The 12287-nt window shown below is 30.7% G+C and overlaps 1 protein-coding gene across 1 annotated transcript in view; it reads right to left on the minus strand.

Moving 5' to 3' along the window:
- Positions 1-5494: 5494 nt before the first annotated feature.
- LOC106466174 (iroquois-class homeodomain protein IRX-6-like) overlaps positions 5495-12287 on the minus strand; it is a 28387-nt gene continuing 21594 nt past the window's right edge. Inside the window, exons 5-6 of the mRNA XM_022394139.1 lie at positions 6569-7449; positions 5495-5960 (exon numbers count right to left, since the gene is read on the minus strand). Coding sequence (XP_022249847.1) covers positions 6596-7449 — 854 coding nt within the window. The 3' untranslated portion in view covers positions 5495-5960; positions 6569-6595. The remainder of the gene's footprint in view (positions 5961-6568; positions 7450-12287) is intronic.

Here is a 12287-nt window from a genome sequence, read left to right on the forward strand (position 1 = left end):
TAGAGACTTGCCCTCTTCATTCGTAAAGTGTATAAACATATACGTTTTTAGAAATAACTTAATAACTATGTGATAGAACAACCTAGTATTCATCCTTCTGAGTCACGAATGAGGTAGCAGTCTATTTGGCATATATTTTAGTAATTTAGAATTTCACCTGTACAATTTGATGGCTGTAAAATACTAAGAGGACTGTAAAGATTAAGTATACGAAAACCACTACACGTTCTTCAAGAAAAGTGATCGTAACATATTTTCAAGAACTGAGACAATTGACAGACATTTTGTTATTGAAGTATTGAAAAATCGTTTACCTATACAGATATGAAAAGGAACCATTTATCTTTCCTTGAGGAGGTCAAACACATCATTATCGTACATGAATTTAGGGTTCTAGCTATATCGTTAATAGCAAGGGTGCCTAGTTTTCTTGTGAACTGATGTACGATATTAAACAGTTATAGTTAGATTATTTTACAAGATCGGTTTAGTTACGTTATAATATACTTTAATCAGAATTTTTAAATAATCACGTGTTACTGTTTATAATACTGGCTTACCATATGTTTTGTACTTGCGTTAGTGAAATAAAAGTTTTAAAACAAATTTAGAGCATTCAGTTTCCTGTTGTAATGTCAGCAACACCTGGCCCAGAAAGTTGTTAAGATTGCCTCGTTCTAGTTCCTTCGTTTCTCCTGAGGGAGGGAAAGTTGCGGAGCTCAACACAGCTTAAGTAGAAAGGGCTGTCACTTTGTCTGTGTATGTACGCTTTCTGCATTACCAATTATTTGTTATAATAAAGATTTTGTTCATTTATTCACATTTGTCAGACTCGTTATGTTACAGTTAAAGGAACTCACTAAGGTTGTCAACTACAAAACCATTCCTCACATCTTGATTGAAGCTGCGGGTGTGTCAATGTAATACTTGTTGGGAAATTGGTCTTACCTGAAAATACTGCACAGATAACCTTACATTTAATTATATTAAGTACGTTATGTTAACGCGATTTTGGAGCCTCACCACATCGTTAAAATCCATACTGCCACGTCCAGTCACGCTCCATTTGACGACCGTGCAACTTGATAATACCCTGCAACGTAGTTTCCATTATAAAATCTCCCTCGAAAGACTCTGATGTTGAAAGCACACCATTCGTCATTTCAGCTTTCCATAATCCATCTAGTGTGTTAATGCAACGGTTTCACAGCGCCCTTTTTCACAGTCCGATTTCAAAGAAATTCATAGGCATGCACCTGACGACTTGAAAACCCGTTGATTCATAGTACTTTGTTTTTCAGTCTCATTGAGTACAAGGAATGTTCACGTGTTATAAGTTATAAATATCTGATGTGGATCCATCTTTATGGTCGGAGCGTATGTATATTTTGCGTTGGAAAATATTCCTTTTCTCTTTCAATTTTCTGTGGCATTACACTACCTACGAAACGCCAAAGAATGTAAATGTAGCAGTGGTATACGTAGTTCCATCGCGAAATTATATCGGCTGTGGTTGTCACATGATTTGTATATTCAAATAATCTTAATATAACTTACTCAACCCTATGTATATATCGAATCGTGGTACTAAAACTTGGAGGCAAATTAAGACTTGATTGTTCACAGAACAATTACTAAGTAGTTCCAAATATTCGCTTTTCTCTCAAGTCTTTATTGTTTTTCAGTGATAACCAAGAAGATGAACTTCTGACTTTCAACGTGTTTCACACTTGGGAAAAATCGTTTTGACTCAGCATATGAATTTAGGACTAAACTAAATGTCCTAAATGGTGAAACTTGGGGAGATATTATGAAGAATTAATTTCATTAGTTTATATATATTAATTATGATTTATCAAATTTGATCATAAGTTATTGATAACTGTTTATAATGTCATGTACATTTCGTATACTGACATTTATTATTTCACTTAATCACTCGCCATATTTATAATTAAATTTGATTAATGTTTAGTAAGCACGTATTTGAAAAGATGGGGAATGCTAAGGCTCCTGAACGGTTAATGGATACAATTTCTATATTAATACCAATAAAACAGACATTATTAGTTTGTAAAATAATGAGTTTTTTTTTATAAAGCTTTCAGTTTAAGTTAATTATGTGACTATTTGAGACTGTCGTTTACAAGCATGTTTTTTTTGTTTTCTTTAAAGTGCTCGTATGATGTGCCAGACTGTTGAGCTGAGGTTCTATGGCTGTGTTATAAGAGTGACGGTCAAATCCCACTATTCAGTCTGATGAGAGTAGCCCAAGATTTGGCAGTAGGTGGTGTTGAATAGCTCTTCTTCCCCCTAGTCTATCACTTCAAAATTAGAGACGGCTATGGCAGATAGCCCTCATATAGCTTTACGCGAAATCCAACAAAATAAAGCAAATAACAACAACAACAAAAAAACTACAATAATACAAGTGTTTAAATAATGATAACATTGGCGTTTGTAGCCGTTTTCCATTTTAGAATATGTTAGTCTTTTAAAAGATGTATTTTCACTTGCACTTTGAAAATTTGGTCTTGAATGGTAACATCATAACTTAAGGAATTTTTTATCTATCATTTCTACTAAAGAATCTGAATGCAGCTAAAGAATACTCCGTGCATGTAAAATAATGAGCAGAAAGCAAAACCCAAACCTAGGATGAAGTTAAAGTTTTCGAATAGTATTCGTGTCAGATAAAAATTGCAAGGATGATAGTATTGAGTATCCAAACGAAATCGTTAGTACTTTGTACTATTTTTTCAATTTTCAAATATATATTTTAGTACCTTTGTAAAGTACTAAAAGCTCATTTTTATTTCGAATCGCTGGTCTTCGTTCTTATAGTTTTTTAACGTACTTACTTTCTGTATCCTATTTAAAAACACAAGGTAGTCTGATGGAAAAGTCGAACATCCATTGATTTCTGACATAATATTTCCGAAACACATACATATCTGGTTTTAAAAATTCAATTCCAATTCCTATTTGATTTCCATAAAATCGGAGTTTTTATTTCATGAATTATTTTACATAGAATTGAATTTGGCTGCTGATTGAAACTCCTTCAAATATCACCGTTATATTGAGTCTGAGACTACTCATGCGAGTTATCACAGTCGACTTAGTTCAAAGTAGTTCGAAGCGGAAAGCCAAGCAGATACTCTACACAAACTGCATAGAGTAAAAATGCAAATGTCGAATATAAGGAAGAATAAAGAACTTCCATTATTTTATATTACAATCTATTGTCACTAGTGTGGAAATGAAAAATGATTAATCTTTTTTGTTTTTGAACATTTCGTTGTTTGAAAGAAAAACCCTTTTATTGCTATTTCTTTTTTTTTATGTCCGGCTGAATATATCCATTTAAGAACAGCTTATTTTACATAAAACCATTCTGAGAAGCATTTCGTCATACGTATCATCTTTGGAATTAAATCTTTACCTTACTCATCATCACCAACTACCTCATACATCAGAATAGAAGACAAAAAGAAAAACAAATAGCATGCAATAACGAAGGGCGACAGATAAAAAGTATAGAAAAGCTCATGCATTTACATTAAAAAACCCAATGCATTCTTTCTATACAAATATAACTGATTTGTATAATTCAAAATTATAGAAATTTAGTACGATTTAGAAATTCTTGAAGAAAATATATCTCGATGTTTGGAAAAGTTGTGTACATGATGATATGGGGTTTTACTAACTTTTGTTCTGTTTGTTTTTAAATAAAATCCATCTTAAGTCTTCATAAAATATATATGATCAATTAAGTTTGGTAACGTCGAAACTATTTTTCAATAAAAATGATCAGTAGCACTAATGACGTAAACTTAGTCATTCAAAATATTGTTTTGCTTTCGAAATAAATTCAAGACTAAGTTCTGGAGAATAATATACAGTTATGGCCTGTAATTGGTGCAAGGATACCGTTTTGTTTATTCTTATGTGTAAACATACATAAACCTAATATTACTGTAATTTGTAGAGTATTTTAACTTCAGCATGGAAAACTACTGCAGGGAAACTAATCAAGTAAATACTTGTGATTGTATCTAACAATCGGAAAAAACCGATATAAGGATTACAATATTTGTAAAATAAATGATCGAAATATTTTAATAGGAAAGCATTTCTGCATAATTAAAAAAATACTCAGAATATTATTAGGCATCAAAAATTTATATTTATTACTGCTAGTATCATATTACGTTTAACTTAGTTCTTTTGTTGTTGTTATTAATATATTAAGAAATGCCATATGAACTAGTATATTGAATAGAAACACCGAATTAAATAGAAATTGAACTCAAAATATTGCATTAAGTTCACATTGTTTACAGCTTTTGTATTTCAATACATCTTGACCAACAATTATACCATTAGATGATAAAGGATTTTAAAAATGTCATAAACATTTCATGTGGCAATAGATCAAGTGCATAATTATAAGATATAAATTTAACTTAGGCCAAACAATACAATTTCATATGTTAAAATAGGTAATATTTTAAATTTGTTACTTTTATTATTGTTCTAGGTTATTCAGGGCAGGTTTTAATATCCCGATACGTAACTTGTTGTTCTAAATTATTCAGGGCAGGTTTTAATATCCCGATACGTAACTTGTTGTTCTAGGTTATTCAGGGCAGGTTTTAATATTCCGATACGTAACTTGTTGTTCTAGGTTATTCAGGGCAGGTTTTGATATCCAGATATGTAACTTGTTGTTCTAGGTTATTCAGGGCAGGTTTTAATATTCCGATACGTAACTTGTTGTTCTAGGTTATTCAGGGCAGGTTTTAATATCCCGATACGTAACTTGTTGTTCTAGGTTATTCAGGGCAGGTTATAATATATCCCGATACGCAACTTTTTCTTTCAATGACAACAATCTTACGTCTACGAATATTATGTATAAAACAAACGGCATTCGCATGGGTAGGAAATCGTGATTTTTGTTATCTAATTTGTACTAACTATTAGAAACATGGTCTAATAAACATTTCAGATTTCGTTCGGAAGTCATTTTTATGTATATTTGTTGTTAATTAATATATACTAACTATTACAAATCTTGTTTAAAAACCAGTTCGTATTTTATTCCATCTGCATTAACGTCACTCTATAAAAACTAGAATTCGACAATGTGAAATTTGATTGCGAAATAAGAAAACATTTTCGTACATGTTTTACTTTATTGACATATATTTAAGTCCGTCCTTTGTTCACTGAGTTAAGTACAAAAACAAATAACTGAATAAAATTCATATTATATTTACACTAATAGAGGAATTACTATAGATGAAGTTGAAACTTTAATATACAATAACGAATATCTGTGGGTGTTAAAATTATATACTTATGTTTACCATAACAATACGTTCACATTGTGACTACTGGTTTTATTCAATTAGAAAAATCTGAAAGTATTATGCTAATAAAGATATACCATAAACTTTCAGTTGAAAGTGCTCAAATAGTTTATTATAACCTATGATGTTTATATTTTAAAAAGGAGCCAGTGATAAGGAACTATATTTTTTTAACTCAGACACGTGTCATTGGTATCGCTACTTGTTGAATCGCAGTAGGACAAAAACGTCATTGTAAATCGTTTTCAATTTGCGCCACTTTGATTTCAGAGTGCAATAACCAGTGGGTTGCACGTTTTATTTCGGATGCAAACTGTGAAGAAATCCCACTCTTCCAGAATTACAACAGATAGTCTAGGTATTTCTTCTTGGAAAGTAGTCTTTGGTATGAAACTTCGTAATGATGAACAAATGTTTGATTTTAATCATATATGAATCACAGACTTAAACGTTTGCTACTAAACACTGCTTGAGGAGGCGTTGACAAAAAAATCATTTTTTTTGCTATACAGCAAATTCCCACATAATTTGTAGAAAGTACTGGATTTTGTGTTTGTCACCCTTTACTGGATTGTGTCACTGGATAGAAAAAAAGAAGGCAAAGATATATTTCAATTTAAAGTCATTATTCTCTCTAATTTTACCACGTTTTAGAAGTAGTATTGCAATTAACTATAACATATAATGAATATGTATGCAGACTTCATCTTAATAACAACTGACTAACTTTAAAAAAATTAAGTAAAGGCTAATTTCTAAACGACCAAACACAAAGTCTGATTGCAACTTAAATAAAATTATTTTGTTTATCTAATGACCAGTGCTATTAGTCTTAACCTTGTATGGAAGCAATGAGTGATATTATTGAGCGAGGAAGCGAACCCCGGATTTTAGCGTTGTAAGTCCGTAAACTTATCGCTGTTGCACCGAACGACATAAACAACAGCAAAAACCAATTATTTAATACTTAGAACGCTGAAATATTTAGTAACTAGGTAAACAAGTAAACTAATCTTGTACATTTTTTGTTTTCTTGTAAATTGATTTGTGATATTTAATAGCTCTAGTTAGTTTGTTATAATGGATCAGCTTTACTGATCATCAAACTAGCTCATTTTTGATTAGAAGTTCTTAATGATTAATAAACTTGTAATTTCACTTAGAGATTTTTAAAGAAGGTAACTTACCTTTGTGTCAATTATCTAATTTTGTTTTCAGTTTTTATAGCTCAGATACATAGAAGAAGTGGGAAAACTTTGTGATGAATAATGCAAATGCGAATTGCATCCGTATAGTCCAGTTAAACCACATACGCTATCTGGTAAAGTTGCTATTTCGTGTGACGAAGAAGATTCGTTGACGAACACAGCTTGTCTAAAACCGTCTGAGCATGAACCAACAGGGTGTGTCAAAGTCATTTGGGGTGTCAGGGTGCCCTCTCCGAAAGGTAGTGGTTGGGAAGCTGCAGTTGAAGTAATCCCCGTAGATGTAAAAGTTACATTTGTATTATTTATTCTTTTTACTGTAGTATGGGGTAATTCATTACCACATATTTCGTCCTTCGTGTTTTGGAGTTTCCTTTGCGATAAAGGAAATGATCTAAGAGACTTATCTGTGATACTCTCGGTATCGGCGGGATTTTGAGGATCATGGTGGGCTAGAGATCTTGAAAGACTAGCAGTGCAAGAGGAATGGAATTCCGCTGTTGATCGTTGAGGATGTAGTGAGTCGTCTGATATTGCAGTCTGGGCCAAGGACCAAATTTTAGGACGAGTGTCACTGGGTTCTTGGCTCGAAGAAGTCGAATGAGTAGATGATAGCACATCTAATTTCTCTGAGGAAGGATCGAAGGATGAAATTTTCACTGATAAGTTCATGGATTCCAAGGCCCTACCTTTTGCGTTTTGCGACAACGAATTTGTCGTAGAAGATTCGCATAAAATATTTTTAGGTAAATTATTAAAAGCGCAGTCGACCACTGTGCCTTCATTTCGCGAGTCTTCTCTTGGTTCAAGAAAATCACCAGTAGGATTGTTGATTCTCTGAACTTCCGGTAGAGGAATACTGTCTACATTTAAAGGGAAAATATTGAAGTTACTTACAATAATGAAGAATCATTTGTGTAAGCTGAAGATATGCTACTGAAGTTCACATTGAGTTATTAAATAGAAATACATAGTTAATGCCTTATTCTATCATCAACATTTATTTTCATGTAAATTTAATTAATGAAAACTGAAAAGAACTATCCATATTTTGTAATTTCAATATTTGAGGTCTTAAAATATTTTGAAGTATAAGACAATTTTAGCATAACATATGTTCTTTTTACCTGAGAACTTTCAAATGTGTTATTTATAATTTTATTTTTAAAACAAATAAATACATACATATTTTATCAAATTGTTTAGAAACATGTATTTGTCAACATCAAATCATCTTATTGGTAGTTAGAACCCAAGTGAAAATATGAAGAACAAATTATTAGTGGGTGAAGATACTTTTATTACTGCAGCATACGTATATATATATATATACATATGAATAAAAGGGTTTGTGATAAGGAAAAGATATATATTTACCTTCATACTTTTACTTACCTTTATATATATATATGAATAAAAGGTTTGTGATAAGGAAAAGATATATATTTACCTTCATACTTTTACTTACCTTTATATATATATATGAATAAAAGGTTTGTGATAAGGAAAAGATATATATTTACCTTCATACTTTTACTTTTTTTAGTGCATTACGTTATTTATGATTATTCATAATGCGAATTACACAAATAACACATATATACATAAAAAACAAAATTAAGCGGCGATGGTATTTTACTTTACGGTTTATATTACAACAATAATAAACACAAAAGTTCAGTCATTTTGTTAACTAATGAACTGCTCTCCGTTACTTTGGCAGCTTATAACACGAACTATCGGGGCTCGATATCCGCGGTGAGCACTGTTTGTTTGTAATTAAACACAAAGCTACACAATGGGCTATCTGTGCTCCGCCCACCACGGGTATCGAAACCCGGATTCTAGGTTTGTAAGTCCGCAGACATGCCGCTGTGCCACTAGGGGGCAGCCCATCGTGAAGCTTTAAACTTACAAACAAATGAAAAATAATGAGCTTCTTCCCGGAGTCGAAATAGATGGCGACACATGCATAGGATGAATATACCAATAAAAAAATTATCGTTTACTTTAGGCTACGCTAAATAAGAAATCTTCTCACCCAAGCCGAGCAGATCATTATTTCTATTTTTTTTTAAATAAACTAATACATTTCAATAAGCGTATGTTTACTAAAGAATTCATCTATATTAAACAGGGCTGAGGAAAGAGCAGTTGGCTTGATAATGTTTAGATTGTTAAAATATGTTTTCAAACAACTGGTTTTTCACATGATGTATCACACTTGTTATTTCTTTCTCCACATTTCTATGTTATACCTATTATTCCAAGTTAAAATATAATATACGGATATATAGTTCAAAATAGCACGTATTGACATATAGTGATATGCTTTTCCTGACACATTAATGGTTACCAGTTAAAATCAATTCAATATCGAGTAACTAAATGTTATTATTTCATGCTTGTTTCTACTGAACATATAGAAAGATAAATTTTAATACATTTCAACATTTCTCCGAGATTCAAAATTAGTACGCTACTGGTATAATCAAAACTGAGTAAAATTCTCGCCGTACCTCAGATAAAAATTGATGCCCCCCCCACTGGCAAGTCTGAAGGTTTATAACGCTAACGCTAATCATTGTGGATATAGCACTGATAGCCCATTGCATAGCTTTGTGCTTAACTCTAAACAAACAAATACATTCGTAAAATGTTTTCAGTAAATGAAACTCCGACATTTACCGATTAAAGACGAAGGGTAATTCGTGCTTGTTGACAATATTCAAGGGTTTGTAAATGTATTCATGTTTGTATGGGTAAAATAAGTTTATAGAAATATGTTGTTGACACGAACTCTATAACTTGGGTTTTTATAAGTTAGAATAATTACAGTACAACCTTCTGTATTGAAATGTTTTGTTTAATTAATTATAACAATTACTTCAGAATATCGTAATTTATTCTTTTGACAAAAAAGAAAAGGAAAATTCCGAATTTTTAATCAATATCAGTATTTGTTCTTTGATAATATATATAAATATATAATCTTAGAAAATGAAGACAAGGAATTACAATATTGCAGAAATAATGTTTATACATAATTTTGTTTTATATTTTCTTCTCCTTTTGTTTACCAGTAAGGGCATTTTCAATTTTATATATACGAGTCTTATAAGTTTTTCATTATGTAACAAAGTAACGTTAACAGTATCAGTTTGTTATGATGTCTGTTTACGAATCACCATGGCGATAGTACTTATGTGCCTGTGCGTAGTGACCAGTCGTAATGCATGGCTGATCAAACTCACAATTAAGTTATAACGTACCAATGTTGCAGATGTAAATAGACAGCTAGCTGTACATGATAACAGTTAGATGTATCGAGAAATTGAAGAAAACCAATTTTTAATATGTGAATATACAATTTGAGAAAATTCTTTACATATGAATTTCTAGATATGTAATTTTTTAATGCAGAAAATTAGGTAAGGATGATTTATATATATCTGTGTGTGTGTGTGTATGTGTTATTTCACCAAATAAAGCGAAATAAGAGAAATAAAATAAAAAATGTCAATAAAACTACATAATGTTTGACAATTATTTATTAATTCACAACAAATTATTTGATAAATATCATATGAGGCTTGATAATTAGTACCTAAAATTATGATTTTAATTTTGATATAGAAAAACAACTTGAAAGGCAGAATAAAATATTGATAGTGGATAAAACATATTTAGTTATTTTCATATGTTTCACACTACACGATACATTCATGTGGAAGATCCTAAAACAAGCAAATTGTTATTCAAACATGTAATTGTTACTTTTTTTATACACTCTGTAATATTTTACGTCTACATATTTAAAGGAATATAAAATAATGAGAGTTATGAGATTGGATAGATTTCCAAATATATTTAACCCTTTACATTTTGCAAAGAATATTCCCAAACATGTTGCATGAAAATGTCGTGATGACTTATCTCTATAACTGGGAATTTAAAACGATGATACTTGTGATTTCGTTTGTGTTGTAATTTACAACGTATTCAAATTATTTTAATCATCTTTAAACATGTAAGCGTTCAAATAGTTTAGCTCTGATGAAACTTTAATCACCTTTAAACATGTAAGTGTTCAAATAGTTTAGCTCTGATGAAACTTTAATCACCTTTAAACATGTAAGCGTTCAAATAGTTTAGCTCTGATGAAACATACAAAAAAATCACAGCTAATAAGCTTGATATTTTTGTAAAATTTGAAACTATGTTTGATTTTATTTTACTATTTTTCGTTCTTTAAAATTGAAGTCAACATGGGCGGGCGTTATAAATACCGAAGGTTGAGTTACAGTGTTAATTGTTCGTCTTTGTCACTTTTTCAGCTGTTTCTTTTGATACTTTTCCCCCTGTTCAGTATAATGCGTGTTGTTCCTCTTTAAACCGAAATGATTGTTAATGCGTGACAATTTTCCTCTCTTTGTTGTTTCCACGAGAATTGGGAGCAACATTATCGCTTATAACCCGGGGCGAAACTGATCACACTGCAGACAACTCATAATGATATTATACATGACGTAATGACAATTTCATTTGAGGACCCAAAAAATTAGATAAACGTCAAGTATTACTGCTTCTTGAGCCCTACGGATATCGCTATTGAAATACTAAGAATTCTTCTGAGTGGAAAATAAATACCAATAAAAATAATTAGAAATATTGAGTATAGAAATAAATTTGTCATTTTCTTTTCATTGAAAGGCTAAATGGTAATAGGGAAGATTTAAAAAATTGTATAATTAAGGTTGAATGTAAGTAACTAATAAATGTCACTACTGCACATGAAATTATATTATTACCTAATATCTAAAGATGATAAAAGTTTGAGCGTTAATGCTAAAAATGTTTTAGAGTTTGAAGCTGATAACTGTGGAGGTACAAGATAAGAAATCTTGTTACACATGAAGAGCATATATATATATTTATGTGGTTTGCACATTGTGAAACGATATCAAATATATGATGAATGTTATTTTTTTTATCAAAACGAAGCTAAAAAACACGATGTTTTTTTTGTCATTGTTCTTATCAGCTTTTTAGACAATAGTTATTTCTAGATTTTATTTGAATTTTCTCCTTTGTTGAATTTATAAAATGTAGAGGGAGGACGTTTTCTAACAGTATTTCTTACGAGGCAGTAAACAAAACAGCGATGTTTATTGATCTATTAGTTTACTCATGTGCTCTTGTGAGCTGTACAAGTTTTTAAAAATATTTTCTTTTTATACAAAATTTTTAATTAATCACTCAAAAAAAGAAAGAAATATGCTGACATCCAATAATATTTATTGTTGTAAGTACGTTAAAAAATACTTCTTTAAATACTATGACCATATTAAAGATGCATTTTTCTCGCTGTTCGTAGTAAAACTTTTGTTACGTAATGTTAACTATATGTTTACACATTATTATTTTTTCTACAGAAAATGAATTCAGTTCAATGCTAAATTCATTTGAAAGCAGAATGACCTCAAAGTGTCTTTCAGAGGTGTGTGTATGCAATTACAACTGCATCAGTATTTGTTGTTGAATGTCATAGCTAGTACAAAAAAAATTTTAGATGAAAAAACCCGAACAACTTATATATTAAAACAAAACACTTATTAAATGAAATAGTCTCCATTCTTATCGCTGATGCTTTTCCATCTTATAATCAGGTTGTTAATGCCCTGATTAAAGAAATAACTTT

This window comes from Limulus polyphemus, unplaced genomic scaffold (assembly GCF_000517525.1).
Source record: "Limulus polyphemus unplaced genomic scaffold, Limulus_polyphemus-2.1.2 Scaffold2177, whole genome shotgun sequence".
NCBI lineage: Eukaryota > Metazoa > Arthropoda > Merostomata > Xiphosura > Limulidae > Limulus > Limulus polyphemus.